The sequence below is a fragment of the Dipodomys spectabilis genome, unplaced genomic scaffold (genome assembly GCF_019054845.1).
Source record: "Dipodomys spectabilis isolate Male_0828 unplaced genomic scaffold, ASM1905484v1 ptg000234l, whole genome shotgun sequence".
Taxonomy (NCBI): domain Eukaryota; kingdom Metazoa; phylum Chordata; class Mammalia; order Rodentia; family Heteromyidae; genus Dipodomys; species Dipodomys spectabilis.
This window is the reverse complement of record NW_024870911.1, coordinates 7,544,058-7,571,751: the sequence shown is the minus strand read 5'-3', so window position 1 is coordinate 7,571,751 and position 27,694 is coordinate 7,544,058. Positions and strand designations below refer to the sequence as shown.

General features: G+C 38.6%; 1 protein-coding gene across 1 annotated transcript in view; it reads right to left on the bottom strand.

Annotated features, from left to right (window-relative positions):
- Ptprr (protein tyrosine phosphatase receptor type R) overlaps nt 1–10,133 on the bottom strand; it is a 213,882-nt gene extending 203,749 nt beyond the window's left edge. Inside the window, exon 1 of the mRNA XM_042698790.1 lies at nt 9,936–10,133. Coding sequence (XP_042554724.1) covers nt 9,936–9,993 — 58 coding nt within the window. The 5' untranslated portion in view covers nt 9,994–10,133. The remainder of the gene's footprint in view (nt 1–9,935) is intronic.
- Between the last annotated feature and the right edge of the window lie 17,561 nt (nt 10,134–27,694).

Below are 27,694 nucleotides of genomic sequence, written 5' to 3'. Positions count from 1 at the left end.
AGGTAGAAGTACAGAGCAGAGAATTGCTCAGATGGCCAGAAAAGCTGAGAAATAAAAACCACTGCAGAATTCATGGGATGGAGTTTCTTTTTTCTTTTTCTTTCTTTTTTTTTTTTTTTTTTGTCCAGTTGTGGGACTTGAACTCTGGGCCTGGGTGCTGTCCCTCAGTTCTTCAGCTCAAGGCTAGCACTCTACCAGTTGAGCCACAGCACCACTTCTGGCTTTTTTCTTTTTGGTTATGTGGTGCTGAGAAATTGAACCCAGGGCATCATGCATGCAAGACAAGCACTCTACCACTGAGCCACCTTCCCAGCCCCGGGAATGGAGTTTCATATGTAGTTGCTAGGTAATGAAGTAGTGTATTCAGAAAATCCAATTTTTTATATACAATGTATTGTTATGCAAGAAGTTCAAATATAATTAAATTACTTATAAATAGGTAAGAGATTAGAAACGATTTCCCTTTTGGGGGGAACCTGCGCTCTAATTTCAAGACAAAATACATCCATTTTCACAATATTTCTTGTGGCAGATCAGGAATTATATTACAATGTAGCAAAGTGAACATCAGAATACAGAGCAAATGAAAATGCTGCCATATTTATGATAGTACAGGGAAATAAATGTCCTATATGAGAAGAGGAAGGGTAGACCATGGAAGTATAGAGATAACGAGGCAGACAGAAATTGGCTTTCTAGAACCTCAGCTTTCATGTGTACTTTCCCGCTAAAACAGAAAAATGGAAAACTGGACCTGTCATAGGAATATCATATGGTTCTCTTGCCTTCAGTAAAGCTTCTTCTCTAACTTTATGGGACAAAGGTACAGCTTTCCCTGAAACTGAACAGAACTTCTCTACTGGGTATAAAATCGCCTTCAAGTCTCCAAAGGGACAACGGGAAATATACTGATAGGAACAAAGCCTCTTTTTTTTTTTTTTATCATGACCCCTTCACATAAGTCTGCTTCTTGTGGGATTTCAACTTTGGCCTCTCTTATGTGTATTTCTCTGAGTTAAGATAAGCAGTAGAGCTGGGGTGTTTTGTCCCTTGGAATTTGTGACTATGTGAGTTCAGAAGAGCCTGTGGAGTGGGAGGCAGGAATGGCTTGTCCTCATGCCCATCCTCAGCTCCGAGACGAAGAGATACCTCACTAGAGAAGGGCTGAACATCATAGCCACACCTCTAATGCTTTTCTTTATATACTTTAGATTTTTGAAAAAGCCATCTTCATTAGGATACAATTCACATATCACATAATTTTCCAATTTGGGGTTTATAATGCGATGATTTTTAGTTTATTTGTGGCATGGTACACTCATCCTGATCATCAATTTTAGCTTGATTACTCCAAAAAGAAGATCTATAACCATCGGCAGTCATTCTCCATTCTTCTGTCTCACCCTCCACTCCATCCTCCCCACCTTACCTGGCCCCCAACAATCACTTATCCACTTTCTGTCTCCAGTGTCTCTCTTTGCCTATTCTGGACTTAAACTATTCCTGTCTAATTGTAGTTTTGAGTAATTTTATCATCATCATCATCATCATCATCATCATCATCATTTCCCCTGTCCTCCCCTGTAATTCAGCTTCTAGTAATTACCATCCTATTCCTTACTTTTATGGGTTCAATCTTTTCTAATCCCAGATATGAAAGAGATCTTGCATGTGTGTGTGTGGGGGGGAGTGCCATTTAGTCCTTCAACCTAAAATTTCAAATTTATAACACAAAGGTTCTACCAGTAATTTTTAATGGAGATATTCCAGTTTGATTTTCATGGCATTCATTCTTCATAAAAGAAAGATGAGGCTTATTTTTTAAACAGAATAGTTCAAAATGGTTTACTTTTTGGGATGCAAGTGACACATCTTTTTACTTTTTCATTTAGGAGAGTTGAAATCTAGCACCAATGAAACTTTTTCCCATGCTAATATGATAACTCTTCCAGCTACTAGATTTTTGTTTCAGATTTTTTAGCATTTTTATTAATATTATCTTCAAGTAGTTGTACAAAGAAGTTCCTATTCTACAAAACAGTATATGAAGACAAGGTGTCTGAAAACATTGTCACCTAACACATCCTAACCCAGCCCTTCACTCACTTTTCTTATCTTTTTTTTTTAAATTGAGATTAGTTGATTATATAAATTTCACATATTTCACAGTATTGTCGAATAGTGATACTTAAAGTCACAAACACATTTAACCTTCACAAGGCACATTGTCATTATCATGGTCTATAAAGTTTGTGAATTCTATGAGCTTTGACAATACAATTATTTCTTTCACATCAGGTGATGTTTACATTTCTTTCCTTTTGCTTAGTGTAACCAGATACTAGTTTTTGAACATATTCTGTGTTCTAGGATTCATGCTGTGGGGAATTATGAACCTTTTTTAAATCTCCAAACAACTTGGCAAGGTAGTTACCATGGTGTTAAATCTATTTTACAGGTTAGAAGAGGGAATCACAGAGAATTTAAACAAACAATAATTGTAGAAGGAGAGATTCAAACCCATGTTCATATTTTAGAGCCTAAGATGTTTTTATTGTCCCTTTGTGTTACATAAGTTAAGGCCTACTTTTATTTTTTAAGTATAATTATGCCATTAAAAAGCATTCTCCCTGAAAAAACCTTAAAAATAGAATTACTATATGATCCAGCTATACCACTCCTTGGTATGTACAAGTATTTGACTCCATCTATCTATCTATCTATCTATCTATCTATCTATCCATCCATCCATCCATCCATCCATCCATCCATCCATCCATCCATCCATCTATCCTCTATCTATCTGTTCACTCTTAGAGTTTCACAGCCGTAAAGAAGAATAGAATCATACTATTTGCAGGAAAATGGATAGAACTGTAGATCATCCTGTTTAAGCAAAATATGCTGGATGTAGACAAGCTCCATATGTTTTCTTCCTATCTGCAGCACCTAGATTTAACAATCAAAGATATGAATGTGGAAAACAAAAGAAAGGCTATTTGGGATGAGGAAGAAAGCCAGCAAGAACAGGGCCAAATCAGCAAGAGAGAGCCAAGGGTGTGTGAATAATTTCTGTCCTAAGGATGAGTTGGCCCTGAATGCACAAATATGGCTGATCCTTTAAGCAAGACAATGCAATAGGAACTAGATACTTCAGAATTTGGTATTAATATACATGCTATATATTTTCATGTACATGTCACTTACCACCAATAAACTCAGGAGAAATTTGTATTTCACATTTACTTAAATAGAAGCTTGGTATAGACATGGTGCTAATACCAATATTTACATGGAACTTGAAGTAAGGCATTGGGAAAAAGACTCTAGGGACAGGCAGGTGTTTTTTAGCTTTGTAGTCTACTAAAATCCTGAACATATGGCTAGGTTCATGCTTAGGAAATATGAAATCTATGTAGATAAGACCCAACTGACAAAATGGTTGGACTCATGTCTGCTTCTTCGGCATTGGCTCAAACACAAAAAGAATGAGAAATTGCTTCAAGATACATTTGATTATTTATTATCCAACATCTCCCAGTTTTTAAACAATGTGCAATATTTATATGGCACCTAATGACTCAGTGAAGGTGTATTTACAAAATCCCAATTAATTCTTAACTACCTAATGTTTTGCTAAAATCCTTATCACATTTTCCTTCCATTTCAATTGTTTCATTCTTTGTTTAAGCTATTTAATTTTCATCCAGGTCTAAGGATGGGAAGAAAACTTATATTGAACCAAAATAGCAAAATAAGTTGCTTATAATTTAAAGCCACATTTTTATACTAATGATCTTTTAACCTAACTCACCATGATGTTATAGTTGACATGTTCCCTACTGATCATCTTTCTCAGGTAAGTATGTCACCAGTGATGGGTGCTGACTCAGTGTACTTATGAACATTGCTTCAAATTATTGCTTCATTTTCTCTCCAGTCGTGATCAAGAATTGATTATTATGACTGTGAATAGCCATTGATTCTTACTCTGTACATATTCTTGTTTAGGATGATAAATCTTTATGAGTTGCTTATATTCTGTTAAGTGCTCTTTCCTAAGGAACCAGCAGTTTAGAGTTATCTTCGACCATTCTTCTCATTTAAACTAGAAAATGGACATTGCTTTTTAGATCTAAACTAGGAGAGAAATTTATTTATGTCACAACTGAATTTAGCACTTGCTTCAGTGAAACTGCATATATATATGTATATATATTTATATATACATATATATATTGATCTGGACTGTTGCTTATTGTAAACAATTAGTTGGGCTTTGCTGTTGTGCCATGCAGCTGCATTTTAATTGCCACATCATCTTAATGTATTGAAATCAAATGAGATTTGATTATAAGGAAAGTCTGGATAGTCATTATGAGTAAAAATGATTTAGATGAAAAATGCTAATGTTCATAATATAAATTTACTAATTGTCTTTCTAAGGCAAATATCATTATAATAATAGATACTTATAACTGTAGCATATGGTACATAAGCATTAGTACATTTGATCTTAAAACAATAATTTACCATTAAATCTTTCTTTTTGAAAACTGCTATCATCCTTTATGCTGGAAGACTTCAATGATACTCTAAGTGTGTCAGCATTTATAAATGCTTTGAAGATCTTTAAATAATCTCCCTTTAAAGGGAAAACAGCTTCCTCTCTTTGAATTTCCCTTCACAAAGTAGCTTTGAAAAGATTTAACAATAAACTTATCATAAAATATACCATCTATGTTATAATTAATACTAATAGCAATGAGTGGGATTTTGATATATCTTATCAAAAGGGACTTAAAAATAACTCACAACACAATCTCCACTCTTCATGCCAAGCATATTTCCATAAGAAAGAAAATGCTTAGACTCAAAAAAACAAGACTTTTATCCAGATTATCTACCATAATGAGAGAAGTAAGAAGTATACAACCACCCAAATTCTTAAACATTTTTGTCATGGTTTAATTTTTGTTGGGGAGAATAAGGGAAGTTGGATTATTTTACATCTTGATTTATTCCCAATTAATTTTGAATGTGTAAATGGCCCATATTTGGTATTACATAGTAGTCAGTAATCAGGATGAGATGGTCCAAATCTGTTCCTGAGTGTACCATTCTCATGCTACATTGCTTATCTAATTTATGTCTTTAAAGTGAAAAAATTAATTCCTATCCTAAAGTAGTACTGGAAAATCATAGAGTAATATTTATTCATCTAGGAAAAAACATCATATTACTACATTACTACAAATAACACCATGCTCATGGAATACAAACTTCTTTCTTAATCTACTTTAAAATAAAATCTGTCCCATATCCATTCCTTTGCAACCAATAAATATAAATTGGATTCAGAGAACAGTAGCAAGTCAATTCTCCTCTCTATTGTCATGAAGAAGAGATATAATCTATTTGTCACTACAATGTGATTTATAATGGCTTAATTCATAAAACATACCCAGAATATATTTATTCATTCAATATTTATTGATAGCATTCTAGATAACAAGGCTAGTTCTAGGGCACAGGTATACAGAAGTTGGAGTAAGAGTTATCTAGAAAAAGAAGCACAATATGGGTCTTTAAGATGAAGGAAGCATGTACAAAGAACTGAAGATATGGCAAAACAAAAGAAATTTGTTCTTCATATTACAGTGGTAGGGCGTAATGAAGGGCACCACAGGAGATTAGGATAGAATTGGAAAATACCCCATTATGAGGGTTTTTGACAGACATATGCCTTTGAATTTTATTTTAAAGGAAAGTTGATAGGTAGCATGGCTAGGTGCCTGATTTTAGAAGAGTCTTACTGAAGACATTATGAAGGATGGGACTTGATTACTATAGTATACTATAAGAGAAATAAATACCTGTGTCCAGTGATCTGGACACAGAGAGTGAGGAAGAGTTAGTGGGAAGAGTTGGGGACCTTTGAGATGAAAGTAGGACTGCAAAGAAATGATCTTGGATGATTAACTCATGTCTTGCTCGGGTGATTGTGAGAGATCCTGGTGTCATTCATAGTAATACAGAAGATAACAATAAGAGCAATAGGGATAGGAAGTGTTGCACATGAACATTTTTTGTTTGTAGGATTCTTCTGGAATGTCTGATGACTCCTAGGTAACTGTGAATATAGTACAGGAATTCAGAAGAGAGATCAAAGATAGAAATATGGATTTTGGAATCTTTGATGTGTGATAATATCCAGAAAGATTGTATAGAGAGAAAAATAACAGAAAAAAGTCTCTAAACAGCAGGAACTATGAAGCAATACCCGGAGGAAGATCTTAAAGTATAAACCGAGGAATAACTGGAGAGGAAGGAGGGAAGTAATAACTGCCCATCAAAATTAAGTGAAGAGGGCTGGGAAGGTGGCTCCGTGGCAGAGCGCTTGCCTCACATGCATGAGGCCCTGGGTTCGATTCCTCAGCACCACATAAGCAGAAAAAGTCAGAAGTGGTGCTGTGGCTGAAGTGGTAGGGCGCTAGCCTTGAGCCTTGAGAGCTGAGGGACAGCGCCCAGGCCCAGAGTTCAGGCCCCATGACGGACAAAAAAAAATGAAGTGAAGAGATCTTTAAAAATCTAAAAAGAAGTATTACACAAATGCTGTATCTTATGATATTCTCTTTAATTATGTTCAACAACAGGATGACACAATGAAGATTAAACTTAGCTGAGAACTAGAAGAAGGAATGTCAGGAATGCACCCCAGAATTTTTACAAGCTATTAGGTAGGATGTGATCCCCAATAGAATATTCTGTTTTTATGGTACTAGAAATATGTGATAACAACCTGGCATTGATGGTTCACTGGTAATCCTGGCTACTCAGGAGGCTGAGACTTGGAGGATCACTGTGTGAACCTAGCCAGTCCCAGGGAGAAAAGTTTGAGACTCCATCTTCAATTAATCAGCAAAAAAATGCTAGACTGTAGGTTTGATTCAAGTAGTAGAGCACCAGCTGTGAATAAGCATGTGAAATGAGACCTTGAGGACCTGAGTTCAAGCTTTTTTACCAGAAGAAAAGCAAAAACAAAAGAGAGAGAGAGAGGAAGGAAGGAAGGAAGGAAGAAAGGAAAAAAAGAAAAGAAAAAGAAAGAGAAAGAAACTACAATATCCTCTTGAATGACAAAATAGCAGTTTTTTCTAGTGATTTAAACCTCTTTATATTACTCTCTAACATCCTTTAATATCACATTCTTATTTATTCAAGATATAATTGTTATTTTTATGTTTATATCAACAGATCACAGAAGTTCTCTGTTTTAACTCAGTCAGACAGAACTCAAGGAAACAATCCCTTTTCTTTCCTTTCAGAGTCATATGAAAGTATAGCCAAATTAGTGGAGATGTCACTAAATTTGAAAATAATTTGCTGCCTTATTATTTGAGGCATGGTTGGCTATATCAAAGGCAACAGTTCATCACATAGCTAAGAAGAGCTCTTACATCTTGTTAGTCAATTTCTTCCATTTGTAAGTCATCCTGAGATGTCATTATCTTAGCATAAAGTAGTTACTGGTATCTAAGCATAGCCAAAATGGATCAATTACCTTTCCAGTTGAGAAGCTTGAATATATTGAATTTATCTCTGTACTATGTCTGCTTTTGTCCTGAAGAAGAGAAGCAATAAACTCAGATATTCAACAAGTGAAAACCTTTTGTCTTTGTTCTACTACCCACTCATTTTCTTATTATCTAAAAGTACAGGAGCTTAAATCAAGAAATCTGTGTTTGTTTGAGTTCTAAGGAAAAGCCCTAACAATGTTATTAGATAACTGTGATGAATTTTAATCCGATAACAGCTTGTGACCTACAAATTACTGCTTAAAATTAAAATGCATCCAAAATGAAACTGGCAAGACAACTACAATGTTAAACTGGCAATCTGCTGTGATAAAACACCTTTCTAAAGCAGTGTATTAAATATGAGTACAATTAAATTCTACACAGTATCTTGCAATTAAAATCTGAGAAATACATGCCTTATTAATTTCAAATTGGTTGCTAATCTTATTTTTACCTTTTGTTTTTTAGCAAACTAAGAAATCAAAATAGAGATGAATTTGCTTGGCTTGTTGGCTGTGGTAGTATACCCATTGGCAGAGTTCCAGATATAATCTAGGGCTACAGGCTTCCAGGGTTCTCATTTGATGAACAATAGTCTGTTTTCTTCATCCCAAATATTCATCTACAATAAATAAAAATTTTTTCTATGTACATAATCTTGGGTTTATTTATAACTTTTAAGTTATAATTACTCAAGATTTATTAACTGGGATCTTCTTTAAAAAAACTTGTACATTGGCTTCAGAAAAACACTGATATGTTTTCTCAGCTAATTCATTACTAAGCTTGAAAGAAATTTAGACTTTTTTGGTAATAGATATTTTGTATCAGTACTACTATTAAATGATGATGGAACTCAGACTAACCCAATGTGTATGTTTTCATCCCATATTTTTCGTAGTAAAGGACTGTCTGTGGTAAAACAAAAGAGAATTCCCTATAGTTGTTTGCAAATAACTTAATGGCCAAGTTACAGCTCTTTTCCTAATTTTTCAAAAGATACCAAGAATCACTGCAAACCTCACAATATAACATTATAATTATAATAATTAGCAGTGTACTTAATTATAGTTTCAATGCTCCTATACATTACTTAAGAAATTCACAGTACATTGAAATAGCAATAGCTATTATATATAAGGGAAGTTCACTTGCATTATTACATATGGAAAAAAAAACCCTTACCCACTCTTTTTAAGAGGTATCACAAAGATTGTGGTTTCACAACCACTATTTTGGCTTCTTACCCCTAGCCCATAGTATACCCTCAGTAAATGTGAGTTGGAAGAATAAATCAATTCATGTGATTGAGAAACAAACTCAAGGAAAATAAATGCCTTGTCTTTGCTTGCTACAGGACTACAGCACGGAAAACGGCTGTCGCAGTTCCAAAAACCTCTCTGCCATGTTTTAGTTTGGTTGGTGTGTGTGTGTGTGTGTGTGTGTGTGTGTGTAAAACTCATAAAGGCTGCAGCCTCTATATTGCACAGAGGTTCTGTATTTAAAGAAAAAGCAGTCTGTTGTCACAATAAATATGGAATTCCAAGGACTTCCAAAGCTTTGTTTGTGTTAGAGACTTGATATGAATTCTAGTATCAGGTCTATTTATATTTGGGCATAATGTCTCTGTCACTATTGGTTAGACTTCATCAAAACTGCCCCTGGAATAGTGAGTTCCCCCAGGCTGGCTGTTAGCTTTCAAACTGTAGTTGGGGTTCTGTTTGGGGCTGGAGGACGCTGGCCATGGTGCTGAAAGAGAAAAGAAGCTCCTGTTCTAAACCTTTCCTTTCCTCTTATTGGTTAAGAAAATTCGAGTGACAAGAGCAGGGGCCAAAGGAGCCTGGAGCAGCATCGTTCATGTGAACCGTGTCTATTTAGACCTTTGGAGCGACGCTGTGGTCCATCAGATTACAGCCCAGGCACCTCTGTGAGCGCTCGCTAAACCCACAGATCATCTGAATGTAGCAGCTGCAGTAGAAAACCTACCATCCAGCAGGATGCCTTGTCTCTCTCCTGCCAAAAAAAAAATGGGCAATCAAGTGCACAAGCCTACGAACAGAAGCAGGAAGTCAGGAAGGAAAGAGAAGGCGAAGCAAACCTGGATTCAGATAGAAAAACGTTCACGTTTATGCATGCAAGGTTAAAAAAATGCATACCAGAATAATAGCTAATTTTAGCTTAAGTTTTCCTCTCAGTCTTCCAACAGGTGTATTCTCTCGCCCTCCTCCCCCACCCCTTCGCCTGACAGCTCCCGTCCTGCTGTCTTGCTCAGCGAGGCAAGCTCTTCCTGGAGTCCTGAAGCATGTGCAGTTTCCCATCTCATCCACAGCTCCAGCTCTGCGCCCCGCAACCCCTTACCTGCAGCGTGAAGATGAAGAAGCAGGCACAGCCCAGGCAAGCTGACTGCCCTCCGCATAGTGCTTGCATGGAGAGGTGGAGCAGAAACTCCGCCGCGACCCCACTTCAAGCAAAGTGCTTTTCGAAAGAGCCTCGGCCACAAGTCCTCGATCCCCTGGATTCCTTCGCAGGGTCTCTCCTCGTTTGGGGTTTGCAGAGTCTTCTCTTCCGTGGCGCCGACAGAAACCAGCACCAGCTTCACCTCCCTAGGAGATGGGGTAGAAGGAAGGAGAGTAGGAGGCGGCGGCGGTGGAAGGGGGGTGAGGCGCTCGGAGATCTCGAGGCGAGTGCTCTGGCCTTCTGCAGAGCCCGCAGTCCAGGCAGCGACGGTGGAAGTGCACTCCCGCGCCAGCCCAGGATCCCAGCAGCGCGGCCCCCAGTGCAGAGCCAGCAGCCAGCTCAGACGCGCTGCGGCTACTGAGCATGCCCAGCACCGGCTCTAGCTTTGCACAGGAGTTTCAAATTCCACGTCTCCGGGTCTTAGCTGCAGCTGTCAAGGGAGCAGCCTCCCCGACGGGGGTTCGCTTGGGGCAGAAATTAAGGTCCCACAGTCCTTATAAAAAACAAAAATCCCTGGTGTGGTGGAGTAGAGAGGGATGAGATGGGGCATGCCCAGAGGTGGGAGAGGAAGGAAGTGTTGAGACGTGACCCACCCCGTCCCCCCCCTCCCCAATCTTGGCTTACATGTGGATTTATCCCACTGATGAGGATAGGTATTTGGAGATTGGCCAGCATATCCCAGATCTGGGGCTGAGTTCTCACCTACAGCCTCCACGGTGTGGGCTGTGTGTCCTTCCTTCCCTCCCTCCCTCCCTCCCTCCCTCCTTCCCTCCCTCCCTCTCTCCCTCCCTCCCTCCCCATCTCTCTCCCTCTCTCTTTCCCTCCCCATCTTTCTCTCTCTCTCCCTCCCTCCCTCCCTCCCTCTCTCTCTCTCTCTCTCTCTCTCTCTCTCTCTCTCTCTCTCTCTCTCTCTCTCTCTGTCGTGTGTGTGCTGGTCCCAGGGCTTGAACTCAGGACTAGGTTAAGGTCCCTCAGCTCTTTTACCTCAAGGCTAGCACAGTTCTACTTCTGGCTTTTTGGGTGCTTAATTGGAGATAAAAGGTCTCATAGGCTTTCCTGCCTGGGCCGGCTTCGAAGAAGGCTCCTCAGATCTCTGAGTAGCTAGGATTATAGGCATGAGCCACCATTACCCGGCCGTGTGCATCCTCTCTAAAGGTTTCCCTCTCTATCTTTGCTCTCCACCCCATTCCTTGAGTTTTCACTTTATCTAGGTTCAATTCCAAAGTCTTTGACTATGGAGACAGAAAGCAGGAGGTCATATTTAGAGGCTAGTGGAATCTGTCCTTGTGATCGAAGCAACAAAAGACAACGTTCAGTTTTAAGGGAATAGTTAGCCTTAGTTGCCATTTTACTTTTCAAGAGAATGGAATCATTTCCTGTGCTAGGCTTCTTCTGTGTCTTTAGGAAGGCAACTTGCCATACATAGTCCATATAATATGGATGCAGTCTCCACTCCTAAGTCACTGAGGCAGGGAGATTCTGCTCTCCCTTACCTACCCCCCAACCTTCCACCTGTTGACTTCTGTATCTTTTCTAATTTCCTTTTTTTGCATCACCAATACACAGGTCTAACCTTAGTTAGACGTTAGATTCCTGTTTCCAGGAAGCCTCGGGCTAGCTCAAGATTGTTCTGATCTTTCCCCTGCACATTTGTTTTGCATCACATGAATTTTTCTTTAAGGTAGTTCATTTATCTGTGGTATGTGGTATAACTATGGCAGGCTCCCTAAGAACTTCTGCCTTTTGCATTAACTTAAGTGGAATCAAGTTGCTATCTAGACAAATAAGAGGGACTTATAAGTGCTTTGGGAATCGGGCTTCATTCTTTATTCACTGCTTTTTCTTCTTTCATGCTCTGAGAATGGAGTAGGAAACAGGGTGCCCACCAGAGCTTAAATTAGTATCTCCTAGACCTTCAAGCTTAAACAGTATCATTTATCTCTTTCATAATTCTTTTCCTCTCCAGTTCTCAGGACAAGGCCAGGAAATCCATCCTAACTGATGAGAGAAGGGGAGAATGAGATGCATGTTTTTAATACTGTGATGCTTGTTGATTCCCCAAAATAGAGTGTTAGTCTCACCCATGGCTGCGCTCCCCACCCTGATGGGAATGGCAGGCTCCATTTCAGCGGCCCAACTGTTTCATCCAACCTACCTTAAGGTGTAAACCTTTCCCTTACTCCAGATCCACTTTTCTCTAATTACCTTTTCCAACTTCACCTCTTAAAGAATTAATTGTTCAATACATTTATTGTCTGTTTTCCTAAAATGTACAATATAATCTGACCTTCACAGTGAGACAATTTTTTTTTTTGTTCTTGGCAGTACTAAAGTTTGAACTCAGGATTTTGCATTTGTTTGGCTTACAGACAAATGTTTCAAATGAATTCAAACCCTCTCATTTGATTAGCTGGCCCTCTACAACTTGAACCATACCACTACCCTGGCTTTTTGCTGGTTATTTTGGAACATGGGATTCCTGCCAATGCTGGCTTTGAATCATGATCCTCTGCCTCTCAAACTCTGAGTAGCTAGGATTCTAGGCATGAGCCACAGGTGCCTGGCTGTACAATGGCAGGCACTTTTGACCACTTTATTCACTAATGTATCCCAAATGTTTAGAATAGATAAGGCCTCACAGACCTATCTGCTTAAACATGAGAAAATGGAAAGCAACTGGTTGATAAACTTTAGTTGTGGCAATTAACCTGGCTTTTTGGAATTCTCACTAACTAGTATTTGAGATAAGTTTTTTAGCTGTCACTTAGAAGTGTAACCTCTTTCTTTAAAAATTTAACATTTGGTGCATTCCAGTAATAAGGTGGGTTTCTCTGATATTCTTCCTCACTAAATAATTAATTTCCAAACTTAACATAGTCTCCAAGAAGAAAGTGCACTTACGGTAATGAAACAAAGTTGTAGCAATGCTCACAGCCCTTTGCCTTCCCACAGACAATTCTAACATGTATTCTAAGGGATTTAAAATTTCAATTAATGTAACTGGTTATGACTTTGCCAACAAGTAGCCTGCTAACTATGTATTTTGCCTGCAGCTACAGGTAGCTGAATTATTAAACTGTGCATGAAAATCTCTTTAGCAGCACAAATTTCCAATCTGACTATATATACCAACTACTAGACTAGTTCAGAATGGTAAAAATAACCTTGAACCAACTATCATATTGGTGCCAGGACATTCCTTATTCATTTTCTTGACAAAGATGAAGGAGCAGGAAGACATTTATATTCCCAGATGCATTGATCTAATGTCATACTGATGGACTTGATCATGTAAATGTCAAGGCAAAGAGCAACAAGAGGGGGAAGGGGAGTCGTGGGGGGAGGGAAAGTGGGAGAAAACAAGGGAGGGTGACAATGTTGGACAAGAAATTACCTTACTTATGTAACTATAACCCCTCTGACATCACCCTTAGAATAAAATTAAATTAACTGAAATTAAAAGAGCAGTAAGATAAACTGGCGAGGTGGCAAAAAGTCAACTCCTTATCTCAGAAATATTCCATAGGTCCAGAGGAGCTGCCTTTTCTTGCTTAGGCTTTAATGCTGTTGCAAGTGATTTGGTGTTTTAAAGAAGGGGCCAGGTTAAAACATTGCCCCGATATTTTAGATAACTAGTTCCAATTTCGAGAATCACAGAAATTAGTGTGCAGAACCATGCAAATTAGTACTGTCCTACACAACTATGCCCTAAAGGAAATCATTTACAATTTAAAGATAAGTAGAAAATTAATATCATCTGGTCTTTTTCTTTCCAAAGGATGAATAATGTCTTCCTTATAAGCTAAGGTCCAGGGAGAATTTACATTGGAGAAAAAGTTCTTGGAGTCTGTCATTAGAACAAATTTAACCATTATCTCCATATTAACTTGTCTAGAAATGGTTGAAAATCATTCATTTAGACTATCCTTCCTTAGGATACTTTAAATCAATGAATCAAAGGTGTTTATAGAATTTCCTATTAAGTTACTTAGCTTTTGGGAAATTTAAATATAATGGTGGTGACACCATTGAGTATTTCTTCCATCCAGACTCTGTTGTAAGCAAACAGCTGTCTTCTTTACACGTTGTAGATTTCTTTTTGCCAGAAAGCACTGCTCTAGCCTCTTGTTAGAGATGAGACAATTCAATCAAATAGGAAATTGATCATGTTAGAATGCAAATCCTGATACTGAGATGGTAAACTGCTGTGACAAATGACCTCTCGTGTAATAAACACATACCCAGGCACATGTGTAGGGTTAGTTGTAGGCAGCTAACTAGACTCCGTGTGTGTGTGTGTGTGTGTGTGTGTGTGTGTGTGTGTGTGTGTGTGTGTGTGTGTATCAAGGTCAGGGAGAGGGGAGATGCTGATCTTGGGATTTTTTTGTGGGGGGTATCCGGTCATGTGGCCTGAACTCTGGGCCTGGGCACTGTCCCTCAGCTCTTCAGCTCAAGGCTAGCGCTCTACCACTTGAGCCACAGGGCCACTTCCGGCTTTTTTCTTTTTGCTTATGTTGTGCTGAGGAATCGAACCCAGAGCTTCAGGCATGCAAGGCAAGCGCTCTACCACTGAACCACCTTCCCAGCCCCACCTTGGGCTTATAGTAAAACTCTGATTTAAGAACCATCCATAGGAGATTGTCTCTAGGGAAGAGGGCAGCATTACTGAGACAGTAGACTTGTGTATCTAATGGATAGAAGCCACTCATAGAAGAACATATTAGCAGGATATTGAAGGTAGAACAGAGGAAATGACTTCTTCTATGGAAAGTGGGTGCAAAGGTAGGGGTGGATAGCAGGCAAGCAACTGTGAGTGAAGAACAGGAAATGAATTGAGTCTAGCTAGATCAGGAGATATTAGCTGCTCTGCATGAAGAGAAAGCAAGTGGAGGAGACATGAGTTAGTAACAGGCATTTAAGGAAGTTCTGAGCATGTATGGTAACATGTAGCTGTGGCTGGCACCTCATTTGTAGATATTAATTGCTTACAGAGGCCAGCAAATTACTGAGATTTGTAATGGGATTGTCCTGCTCCACTATTCATAGAGCTTATTTAAGAATCCCAACATCTATTTTCTTTTAGAATTGACAAAAACTAATATTTTTCAATGTAAAGAACTAACATAAATTAGCCATGTATGGTGATACATGCCTGTAGTCCCAGCTAGGTGGGAGACAGAGATAGGAGAATCTTAGGTCTGAGGTCAGCCCAGGCAAAGTTCATGAAATTCTATCTCAAAAGCAAAATAAAAACAGAAGATCTAGGTGCATGGCTCACACAAGAGGTCCTGGGTTCAATCCCCAGCACTGAAAAAGTATAGTTTAAACTGTATTCAGAGTGAAATGGCTCAGGATAAAGAGGAACATGCTATAAAGACATTAAGTTCAAATGAATGAATTCACATACACATATATGTATATGTATATGTATATGTATATGTATATGTATATGTATATGTATATGAGACTGAAATAGCAAGGAACACAAAATAGGGGAGAAAAGCACTAAAATTTGCAAACTACATGCAATCACATTGACTCTGACAAGGATTCTGGGAGGCATTATTTTTCTTTTATGCTGGAGGAGATAACTTGAAGCTCCATGAGGATAATAATGTGATCATAGTCATCCATCATTAAATGGGGAAATTGGTATTGGAGCTCAGGTCTGATGAACCACAGTTGTATATTGCTACCTTCTGTGTGCAGTGGCTCCTGCACACTGACAGAATTTCTATTGTTTAGCATAAAGACAAAATCTTACCAGTGGATGGAACTGGAGAGCATTAAGTGAATTAAGCCGGACACAGAAGACAAGTCCTTCACGTGCATCTCCTCCTCCCCTGGTGGAAACTAAGAAGACTTAAAGAGAAATTTCTCTGAAGAGGAAAGAAGGATGGCCAATAAACACATGAAGAAATCCTCTCTAGCCATAAAAGAAATGCAAATCAAAACAACATTGAGATGCCACCTCACCCCAGTTAGAATGGCTATAATCAAGAACTTTAATAGAAGCAGATGCTGGATGGAATGTGGACAGAAGGAAACCTTACTGCGTTGTTGGTGGGAGTGTAAACTTGTTCAGCCACTTTGGAAAGTAGTATGGAGGTTCCTCAAAAGACTCCATATAGAGCTCCCCTATGACCCAGCAATCCCACTTTTTACTAAAGCTACCAGCACAACTATGTTTATTGCAGCATTATTTACATAGCTAAGATATGGAACCAACCCAGATGCCCCTCAGTAGATGAATGGATCAAGAAAATGTGGTATATATACACAATGGAATTCTATGCCTCCATCAGAAAGAATGACATTGCCTCATTTGTTAGGAAATGGAAAGACTTGGAAAAAATTATATTAAGTGAAGTAAGCCAGGCCCAAAGAAACGTAGGTCTCATGGTTTCCCTTATTTGCAATTACTAGTATATGTCTGAGACAAGCAGAAACGGTCAGATGTTAGGCTAAATGAACCCCAAGATAAGGACTCAAATGTTTTTGCTTTGTTGTGATTGTTTCTAACATATTTATAGGATGATTTCTTTGTTGCTTTGTATGTCCCTCCCCCATGGCATAACCCCTGTTTTCACTGTATTTGATGTTGGTATAATTTGTGGAGGGGAAGGGAAAAAACAAACTGTTTAAATTGGGATACAGGTGGACCCATTGCAACAATGAGATGTACAAGATGTTAAGTCGAAAAATGAACTTTATAATTTTGGCGGGGGGGGGGGGGAGTGGAAGAGGAGGGGGGAGGGGGGAGATGGGAAGGGATGGGAAGGGTAAACGAAGGAGAAGTCAACAATGCTTGATAAGAAATGTACTCATTACCTTGCCCATGTAATTGTTACTCCTCTGTATTTTCACAATAAAAGAAAAGAAAAGAAAAACTACCTAAGTATGGAATAGTGATTACCAGAGATTGGGAATGTGTGGTGGTGGGGAATGTAGATAAAAGGGGCCTGGATTGACCTATAATGTTGTGTTCATATGTCAAACTATCACACAGAACCTCATAAGCATGTAGAATTAATGTAAGTTAATCTAAGATAAAATGTAAAACAGTGAAAACATCATTGCAGAAAACAGTGGAACAGAAAGGATATTGATAGAATTCCAAAGTAAGAAATCAAAAAGGGTCAAATGGAAATGTAGCTTGTTATCTCCATCAGAGCTCAAGATGGATGTTAGCAATTATAGCCAATAACAACCTAGTTCTGGTTTGGACTTACTTATTTGATACATACCCAATGATACACACTCACAATGACAGCAATACGTATTCTAAGAAACAGTTCTTTCTACGCAAAACAAGACAAATAGATTGTGTTTTTCTTTACATAATGTGTATGCTGTTGTAATAAAATTAAAAATGGCAAAGGCAGAATTGGCTAGAAGAACTTGTAGATTTTGCTATTCTCCATTAAATTTTTATTTCAATATGAAATACAAACTTTCCTTGGCGCTAGTACTTGGTACCGTTTATTGTATTGTGATCTGCTCTGGCACTGCAGAAGTCAGATTCATCCAAGGTGTTGCTAATAGCTGTATTTACAAACCACTAGCTCTTGTGTAGCTTTCTGTCCATCCTGAGACATTAATCAGGTTGCACTTCCACCATCCATCATCCTGAGCAGCATGGCAGCACGCAGATGTGAGCATCCTCTATTAGGGCTTACACTAGCTACATCAGGCCATTCTAAGGCTTAGCTGTTCATATGGATTTCTTTGGACGAGACCACGTTGAAACTACTTGTTCACCCAATAGCCTGGGCCATTACGAATATCCAGAGGAAAAAACTACTGTTGACTAAATCATTCAATCCATTTCTGTTATATTCTTTTCTTCAGACAGCTACAAGAACGGCTCCAAATTACAGGCCTCTCTGTCCCTCTCATGGACTCTTCTCCCTTTGAAGTGAAAAAGTCATAGTTTGATGCTATCTTCTTTGTACTTGCTTCTTACTCTTCTTGTAGCTGTATATCTATAGCAGAGAAGGCAGCAGTTTATTACTCGATAGTTTTGTATGAAGAGGCATACTTAGAAAAACATATTCCATTAGCCATGTGTATTGCTCTAACTTGGCAAGGAGAATTAGAAGGAATCTTAATAAAAATGTTCTTCAACTATAATGTGACACCCTACATACCTAAACAATTAAGCAGACATCACTCTGTGGCCATAATTTTGATTCATTCATCAGAAAGTATGTCTTCTGTCTAGTGGCTTGTGCCTATAGCCCTGGCCAACTGGAGACTGATAGCAGAAGGATTGGTATTCATGGCCAGACTAAGCAGAAAAACTAAAGACACTCTCAAAAATAACCAGCCAAAAGCAGGTTTGAAGGTGTGACTCAAGTGGTAGAGCACTAGCCTAGCAAGTGTAAGGCACTGAGTTCAAACTCTAGTACCACCAAAAATAAATAAATAAATAAATAAATAAATAAATAAATAAATAAATAAATAAATAAATAAATAAAAGAAGAAGAAAGAAAATGATTTTTTAAAGTATGTATTCTGGAGCTACCTCCTGATTTTTACCTCTTGAGTAGCTGGAATACAGTTTATGAGCAACTGTGCCCAGTTGATAGCTAATAGAACTTGCTTTCTAAATAAAGTAAATACATATTTAATGGTGAATTTTAAAAAAATATTACCTTCTTGAAAAGGTTGAGCCAGTCCATAGGCCACTAGGGGTGCTATAAATCATACTTCATCCTGGAATGATAGAGGAGTAGGAGCATTTGTTCTCAACTGTGGCCTCCACAGTCATGCTGGGCAGGTTTGTGGAGGTATACTTACTAAAGGGGCCATGCTGCCTGAGTGTTAATGGAAAGCCACAGATGGTGAGCTGTGTGTGGTGGGTGTAATTTCTATGGGACACCTTTTAAGAAAATCAATGCTCTTGCTATGGCCATTTGGCCATTTGGACTATTCTTGTTAGTACTTTGATAGGGGTTTTTATGTGTATTTGATGTAGGTTTTTAATGTATCTTAGAGCACCCGCTCTGCACAACTTTATTACTCTCTGTACTCCCGAAGGGATGTTATTTGTGAGTCTTATTAAAAATTAACATGAACCTATTTCTCATACTCTGTCTCAGATGAAGAATGGACCATGCTGGTAAGCATGATCCATTCATTGATTTCTGGACTCAGATGTGCTAGAAAGCATCTCAAATCATGTGACGGAGCTCGACAAAACCTAATGCCTTGTCTAAATGATTTTCAGAATTTCATGTGTCAATAAAGCTCCCTGGTGGTTACAAAGTCAGAGAACTCTATTTCTCTGTGTAAGGTATATGTGAATATAATATTCCATAACTTAGGTTCCTATCTTCACCTGTTTTTCTTCTTTTTCCCCCAGTGGTTGTTTAAATTTATTTATTTATATTGTAAAGTTGGTGGACAGAGGGGTCATAGTTACACAGGTCAGGTAATGAGTACATTTCTTTCTGAACAGTGTCACGTCTTCTCCTGTTTCCTCCTGGTTTTTTTTCCCCTTCCAACCCCTCTCCCCCACAAGTTGTATAGTTCATTTTTAACATAGTGTCTAGTGAGTAACTATTCCTTTGCTCTCCTTTATCCTCTCAAACAGAAAACTTACACATACAAAAAAAGGTCCAGAAATATTAAAAAAACAGTGACAAGGGAGAAAATTAAGAAAAACAAAACAAAAACAAAAAGCAAAATAATAAAGCCTCTTTATAAAAACTCCCCTTCTTGGAGTTCATTTTGATGAACATCGTTTTATTCGATTATGTGCACATAGCTTTTGAGCCTTTGTGATCTTTTCTTATGAATATCATCCTTTGGTCTTACTGTGTGAATGTTTAGAGTTCTGTATAATTTATCATTTCAAGTGTAATTTTTCTTTTTGGTCCATCTATTATGTATTCTTGTAGATTTATAGGCATATTCTAATTACCATAAATGAAGGAAAAGATGCAACCTATGTTTCTTTGTGTCTGGTTTACTTTACTTAAAGTAATTTTTTCCAAGTCTTTCAATTTCCTTCCAAATGGAGTAATGCCAGTCTTTCTGATGGAAGCAAAGAATTCTGTTTTGTGTACATACACATTTTCTTGATCCATTCATCCATTGAGGGGCATCTGGGTTGATTCCATATCTTGGCTGTGGTAAACAATGCTGTTAAGAAAATAGTTGTGTTGGTGGCTTTAGTTTGGCCTTATTTGTGGTCATTTGGGTAAATGCCCAGAAGTGTGATTGTTGGGCCACAGGGAAGGTCTATGTTAGTCTTTTGAGGAACATTCATATTGTTTTCCAGAGTGGTTGAAAAAGTTTACATTCCCACCAACAATGTAGTAGCATTCTCTTTCAGCCACATCCCTGCTAGCATCTGTTGTTTTTAGTTTTCATGATAATGGCCATTCTAACTGGAGTGAGATGGAATCTCAGTGTTGTTTTCATTTGCATTTCTTTTATGGCCAGAGAACTTGAGCATTTCTTCATGTGTCAATTGGCCATATGACCCAGAAATCCCACTTCTGAGCATTTAACCAAATGATCACAAACAAGGCCATACAAAAACTACCAGCGCAACTATGTTTATCGCAGCATTAATAACCATAGCTAAGCTATGGAACCAATCCAGCTGTCCCTCAGTAGATGAATGAATCAAGAAAATGTGGTATATAAATACAATGGAATTTTATGCTTCCATCAGAAAGAATGACATGGCCCCATTTTTAGGACATAGAAAAACTTGGGAAAAATCATATTAAGGAAAGTAAGCCAGACCCAAAGAAATATAGGTCCCATTGTTTTCCTTATTTGCAATAACTAGTATATGTCTAGGTTAATCTTATCAGATGAGCAGAATAGCTCAATAGCTCTGTACATATAACTATATAAGACGATGCTAAGTGAAATGAATTCCAAGACATGGACACAAGAGGTTTTACTTTGTTGTTGTTGTTGTTGTTAATGTACCAAGTAATGTTTTTTGTTTCTTTTGTATGGTCTTCCCCCTATGGTATGTCCCTTGTTGTCACTGTATTTGACTCTGATACCCTGGTATGGTTTACATGTTTATTTGAATTAGGGAAGAAAAGGGGAACAACAGTGATATACACAAGACAATATGTTGGAAATTATCTTACAACTTGGGGGATTGGGGTTGGGAGGGAGAGGAGAAAAATGAGGGAAAGGTTAACAAGTTTGACAAGAAATGTACTTATTACCTTACTTATGTAACTGTATCCCCTCTGTACATTACTTTGACAATAAAAAAATGAGAATGAGTCACTCCCTATCAAAATTAGAAACACAAAAGCTCTATATGGAATGTAATCCATAATGAAAAGTAACTGAAGACTGAAGAAGAAAGAAATGTTTTTTTGTTTTGTTTTGTTTGTTTCTTGTAGGGATGTTGGGGCTTGAACTCAAGACCTAGTACTGCTCCTTAGCTTCTTTGCCTGAAATTGGTGCACTACTACTTTAGTCATGCCTTTCTTCTGGTTCATTTCTTGTTAATCGGAAATAAGAGTTTCATAGACTTTTCTGCCAGAATTGCCTTTACATCATGATCCTCAGTTCTCAGGCTCCTGAGTAGCTAGAATTACAGGAGTGAGCCACCAGCAGAAACTTTAAGAGGCACTTAACAGGCAAAACTCCTCTGTAGATTTAGTTTTGTCCCCAATTTGTAAAATAGAAATCATCTCCTCTAGCATCATGGGGAAAAAATGATTGCATGAGGTAAATAAAGTTCTTCCACAGAATTGGAAATATTAAAGCTGCTGGTTAATGTGACGACTAGCCTAAGTGACCTGATTAGAACGGTTGAATCAAAACTCAGTCACTACTTGTGAATTACTCTGTCATCTACCTACACATGAGATGATATTAAGAGTGAAAGAAAATAATGACAGAAAAACACAAGATAGTCTAAATGATTAATTTTCATGATTAATTTTAATAGCAGGAAAATATTTCTGCTATTCAGTTTGTTGGACATTACATGAGTTTTATGGAAACAGTTTACAAACCACTTCCCATAACATAATTGCACATTCTGAAATATACCAGGTGCATTTTATCAGGAAGAAATTTGACTCAATAATAGAATTAAGTCTTTATAACAGTTTTTTCAGGACTATTAAATTTCATAATTTTTCTTTTTGCTTTTGCTATTGTTCAGAGGTTTTCAATTTTGAAATCAGTCTCTGACAGTGATCCTCCTGCATATTTATCATGTATAACTGGATTACAGATATACCCCACCATACCTAGCTTGTTTGTTGAGATGAAGTTTTGTTAACTTGTGGCTTGGAACCATATCCTCTTAATCTCTATCTCAGGAATAGGTGGAATTACAGTCATTCATCATCATACCCATCATCTCTCTTTTTCTTCTTGTATGTTGTTTCTATTCCAATTATCTGTAACAGATAGAATAAGCAGTACATAATTTTAATAGTAATGTTCAGTGTATCAACTTCTTTTCCTAAGGATATCCACATTTAGTATTGTGTTTTATATGTTGTATTTTATGTTGTATAATTTAGCCATCTTGTCTGTAGGCAAAATTATTTTTCTTCCCACCGATTGGGATAAGATCTTCATTAGCCATTCAACAGATAAGGGTCTCATATCTAAAATATGCTTGGAACTCAAAAAATTAAATCCCCCAACAACAAATCCTCAAAGAAACAACTGCTCAATAAATAAGTGGGCTAAAGACTTAAAGAGAAACTTCTCTGAAGAGGAAATAAGAATGGCCAATAGACATATGAAGAAATGCTCAACCTTTCTAGCCATTAAAAAAAAAATGCAGGGAGGACTGGGAAGGTGGCTCAGTGGTAGAGTCCTCGCCTTGCATGCGTGAAGCCCTGGGTTCGATTCCTCAGCACCACATAAGCAAAAAGAAAAAAGCTGGAAGTGGCCCTGAGGCTCAAGTGGTAGAGCGCTAGCCTTGAGCTGAAGAGCTGAGGGACAGCGCCCAGGCCCAGAGTTCAGGCCCCATGACTGGACCCTCCCCCCCAAAAAATGCAGGGGCTGGGAAGGTGGCTCAGTGGTAGAGCGCTTGCCTTGCATGCATGAGGCCCTGGGTTCGATTCCTCAGCACCACATAAACAGAAAAAAAAGCCAGAAGTGGTGCTGTGGCTCAAGAGGTAGAGCACTAGTCTTGAGCTGAAGAGCTGAGGAACAGCGCCCAGGCCCGGCGTTCAGGCCTACGACTGGAACCCCCCCCCCCCAAAAAAAGAAAAATGCAAATCAAATCAACATTGAGATTCTACCTCATCCCAGTTAGAATGCTGTATCAAGAACTCTAATAACAACAGATGCTGGAGAGGATGTGGACAGGAGGGAACCCTACTGCATTGTTGGTGGGAGCGTAAACTTGTTCCACCACTTTGGAAAGCAGTATGGAGGTTCCTCAAAAGACTCCACATAGAGCTCCCCTATGACCCAGCAATCCCACTTTTTTCTAAAGCTACCAGCACAACTATGTTTATTGCAGCATTATTTACATAGCTAAGATATGGAACCAACCCAGATGCCCCTCAGTAGATGAATGGATCAAGAAAATGTGGTATATATACACAATGGCATTCTATGCCTAAATCAGAAAGAATGACATTGCCCCATTTGTCAGGAAATGGAAAGACTTGGAAAAAATTATATTAAGTGAAGTAAGCCAGGCCCAAAGAAACGTAGGTCCCATGGTTTGCCTTATTTGCAATAACTAGTATATGTCTGAGACAAGCAGAAAAGGTCAGATAAGATGATGTTTGGTGAAATGAACCCCAAGATAAGTATTCAAATGTTTTTTTCTTTCTTGTGATTGTTTCTAACATATTTATAAGATGATTTCTTTGTTGTTTTGTATGTCCCTCCCCCACGGTATAACCCCTGCTTTCGCTGTATTTGATGTTGGTATAATTTGTGGAGGAAAAGGGAAAAACAAATCATTTAACTAGGGATACAGGTGGAACCATTGCAACAATGAGATGTACAAGTCGTTATGTCAAAAAATGAACTTTATAACTTTGGGGGGAGGGTTGGGAAGGGTAAACAAAGGAGGAGGCAACAATGCTTGATAAGAAATGTACTCATTACCTTTCCCAAGTAATTGTAACCCCTCTGTATGGTATTTTCTCTCTCTCTCTCTCTCTCTCTCTCTCTCTCTCTCTCTCTCTCTACATATATATATGTATATATATATATATATATAATAAAAATTTAAAAAAAGAAGTTGGCTTTCAGCCAGACTCAGTGGCTCATGCCTGTAATCCTAGCTACTCAGGAGGCTGAGATCTGAGGATCACGGTTCAAAGCCAGCCTGGGCAGGAAAGTCCATGAGACTCTGATCTCCAATTAAACACACACACACACACACACACACACACTAGAAAACCAGAAGTGGCGCTGTGGCTCAAGCAGTAGAGTACTTGCCTTGAGCTGAAAAGCCCAGGGACAGTGCCCAAGCCCAGAGTTCAAGCCCCACGACCTACAAAAAAAAAAAAGGAAGAAAAAGAAGAAGTTGACTTTCTTATGCATGAGTGTGGGAGAAACTGGAAAGTCTCTGAAGTCTCCTGGAAATTGGGTACAATGTTGCTAATTTCATTCCAGCAAGGATAGGCTATCATTCTATTACCACTAAGGTGACTGGGGAGAGGTCCAGCGGAAGCTGCAAGAGAGGGTTACAGTGACTTCAATACTACAGCAGGTTGTCAGTTCGTTTGAGGAGGCAGACATGCACTATGTGATTTTTTTTGTTTCTTTTGTATGTTCTTCCCCCGTATATAAACCCCATTTTCACTGTATTTGATTCTGGTGCCCTGTATCTTGTATATATATTTTTATAATTTGGGGAGGGGAGGGGAAATAACAAAATGCTGAAACAAGGATACAGACTGACCCATTTTAACAATGAGATGTGCAAGACACTATGTTGAAAACAAACTTTACAACTTGGGGGGGGAGGGGAGGGAGGAGTTTGGGGGGAGGGAGGGAAGGGATGGTAGGGGAAAAACAAAGGAAGGGGTAACAACGCTCCATAGAAAAAGTGCTCATTACATTACTCATGTAACTGTAACCCCTCTGTATAGTATTTTTACAATAAAAAGCATATATAAAAAAAATAAAAAGAGATGTAGAAAAAAATCCAGCAAACAGTAGCTTTTCCTGAGGGGCTAGCTCCTGGAGGCAACAATGCTTGATAAGAAATGTACTCGTTATCTTGCCCATGTAATTGTAACTCCTCTGTATGGTATTCTCACAATAAAAAATAAATAAATAATTTTTTTTAAAAGAAATGTACTCATTACCTTACTCATGTAATTGTAAACCCTCTGTACAGTATTTTCACAATAAAAAAACTCATTAATTAAAAAAATTTAATATACAAAGGCTCAGAAATATAAGAACTCAGGGATTATCTGTAGGGCTAACAAGTAGCGGTTCATTGGGTGGAGTAGGAAAATAAGAAAATCCAAGCCATCAAGCCTATGTACATTGCAATAAAAGTGATGCCAATATATCTGATGTCTAGCTTTTTCCAGAAAGCTCTGTATTCTGGGGCAGCAGCAGATGTCAGTAGCATCTTTTATCTGTAGTTTGTGATTCTTGGGTCACTAATCATTTCTCTGAGGAGAAATGACTGGGGACTTTTGAGCCTGGAATTCTTTTTCTTAAAGCATGTAGAGATCTTAAGTCAAGCATTGGAAACCAAGGGGAGGGGGGAGAGGGAGAGAGAGAGGGAGAGAGGGGGGAGAGAGGAGAGAGAGATGAGAGAGAGATGAGAGAGATGAGAGAGAGAGAGAGAGAGAGAGAGAGAGAGAGAGAGAGAGAGAGGGAATTGGATAACTAGACCCAGGACTACTGAAAGTAGCATTAGTTTTACAAGGGGAGGGGCGGTGCTCATTGTGACATGTCCACACATAATCAATGACTCCTGATCAACCTCAGCCTCTTATTATCACTCTCCCTTGCCCCGCATACCCTTTTTAAAACAGTCTTTATTGAACTGGGCACTGATGGCTCATGCCTGTAATCCTAGCTATTCAGGAGGCTGAGATCTGAGGATCATGGTTCAAAGCCAGCCCAGGCAGGAAAGTCTGTGAGACTCTTATCTCCCTTAAACGATTAGAAAGCCAGAAGTGGCACTGTGGCTCAAGCAGTAGAGCGCTTGCCTTGAGCTGAAGTGCGCAGGGACAGTGCCCAAGCCCAGAGTTCAAGTCCCACGACTGACCAAAAAAAAAAATTCTTTAATGAGATTAAGTGAGTACATAAATTTTACAGTATTGTGGGATAGTGATACCTAGCTAACGCCACAAACACATTTTAACCTTTACAAGGCAAATTGTCATTATCATGGTCTATAAAGCTTATGAACTCTACAAACTTTGACAATACACCTATTTCTTCCAAATAGAGTGATATGTACATTTCTTTCCTTTTGCTTAGTGTAAGCTGCTCCCTCTTTCTCATTCCCTCCCTCCCATTGCTGCCTTCAAATTGCTTAGCTCACTTTCATCAATGTCCAGTGCAGCTGATGGGCCCCTCTGCTGTTTTTTTTTTTTGTTGTTGTTGTTGTTTGGTTGGTTGTTTGCCAGGGCCTGAACTCTGAGCCTGGGCGCTGTCCCTCAGCTCTTCAGCTCAAGGCTAGCACCCTACCACTTGAGCCACAGCACCACTTCCAGCTTTTTCTGCTTATGTGGTGCTGAGGAATCGAACCCAGGGCCTCAAGCATGCAAGGCAAGCAATCTACCAGTAAGCCACCTTCCCAGCCCAGTCTGCTATATTTTTTTCACCCATTTCCTTCTGATTCTGTGCCCTCCTCCTAGCTTTCCTTAGATGTTCACCCACATACCCTTCTTAAAACAATTGAACAGCTTTCATTGCTCTATGTTCACACTTGAAAATAAACTATGCCTACCACATTCATTCACATTTGTCCTCTGTGTTAGGCCTCCCCAACCTGCTGGTATGTGACCCCCTCCCCCCACACACACTCAAACTTGTTCTACTTTCATACCACTGTCTCTTGGTTCTGGAGCTTGTTTCATTGGCTGTGGAGAAACTTTGATTGATGCAGCCTTATTTGTCTATTTGTGTTCTTGTTTTCTGAGCAGTTGGAGTCCTAGTCACTATTACTTCTAGGGTTTTTTCCCTACAGTTGGTTTACAGTTTCAGGGTGGCTCTGAGTTCTTTGGTTAATTTGGAGTTGCAGCATACAAGATAGGTGTCAAGCTTCCATGTCCTGAAAGTAGATAAACAGTTTTCTCAGCACCATTTGTTGAAGAGGCTGTCTTTTTCTCTAGTATATGATATTTGCTCCTTTGTTAAAAATTAGATGGCTGTAGTTATATGGTTTTATTCCTTTGTTTTTTTATTCTGTTCATTGGTTTTCAGGTCTGCTTTGGTGCCAGACTGTTTTTGTTACTATGGCTCAGTAGTATAATTCAAAGTCTAGTATTAAAATTCTTTCAGTGTTGCCAGTTTTACCCAGAAGTTCTTTTATTACTCAGGCTCTTATATGCTTTCATATGAACTTTGCTACATCTGTGAAGAATGACATTAGGATTTTGATGGAGGTTGTACTGAATCTGCAGATCCCTTTTAGTGGTAGATCCATTTTTTTGTGCTATTGATTCTGCCATTTCATGAGCATCTTCTGGTGTCTACTTCAATTT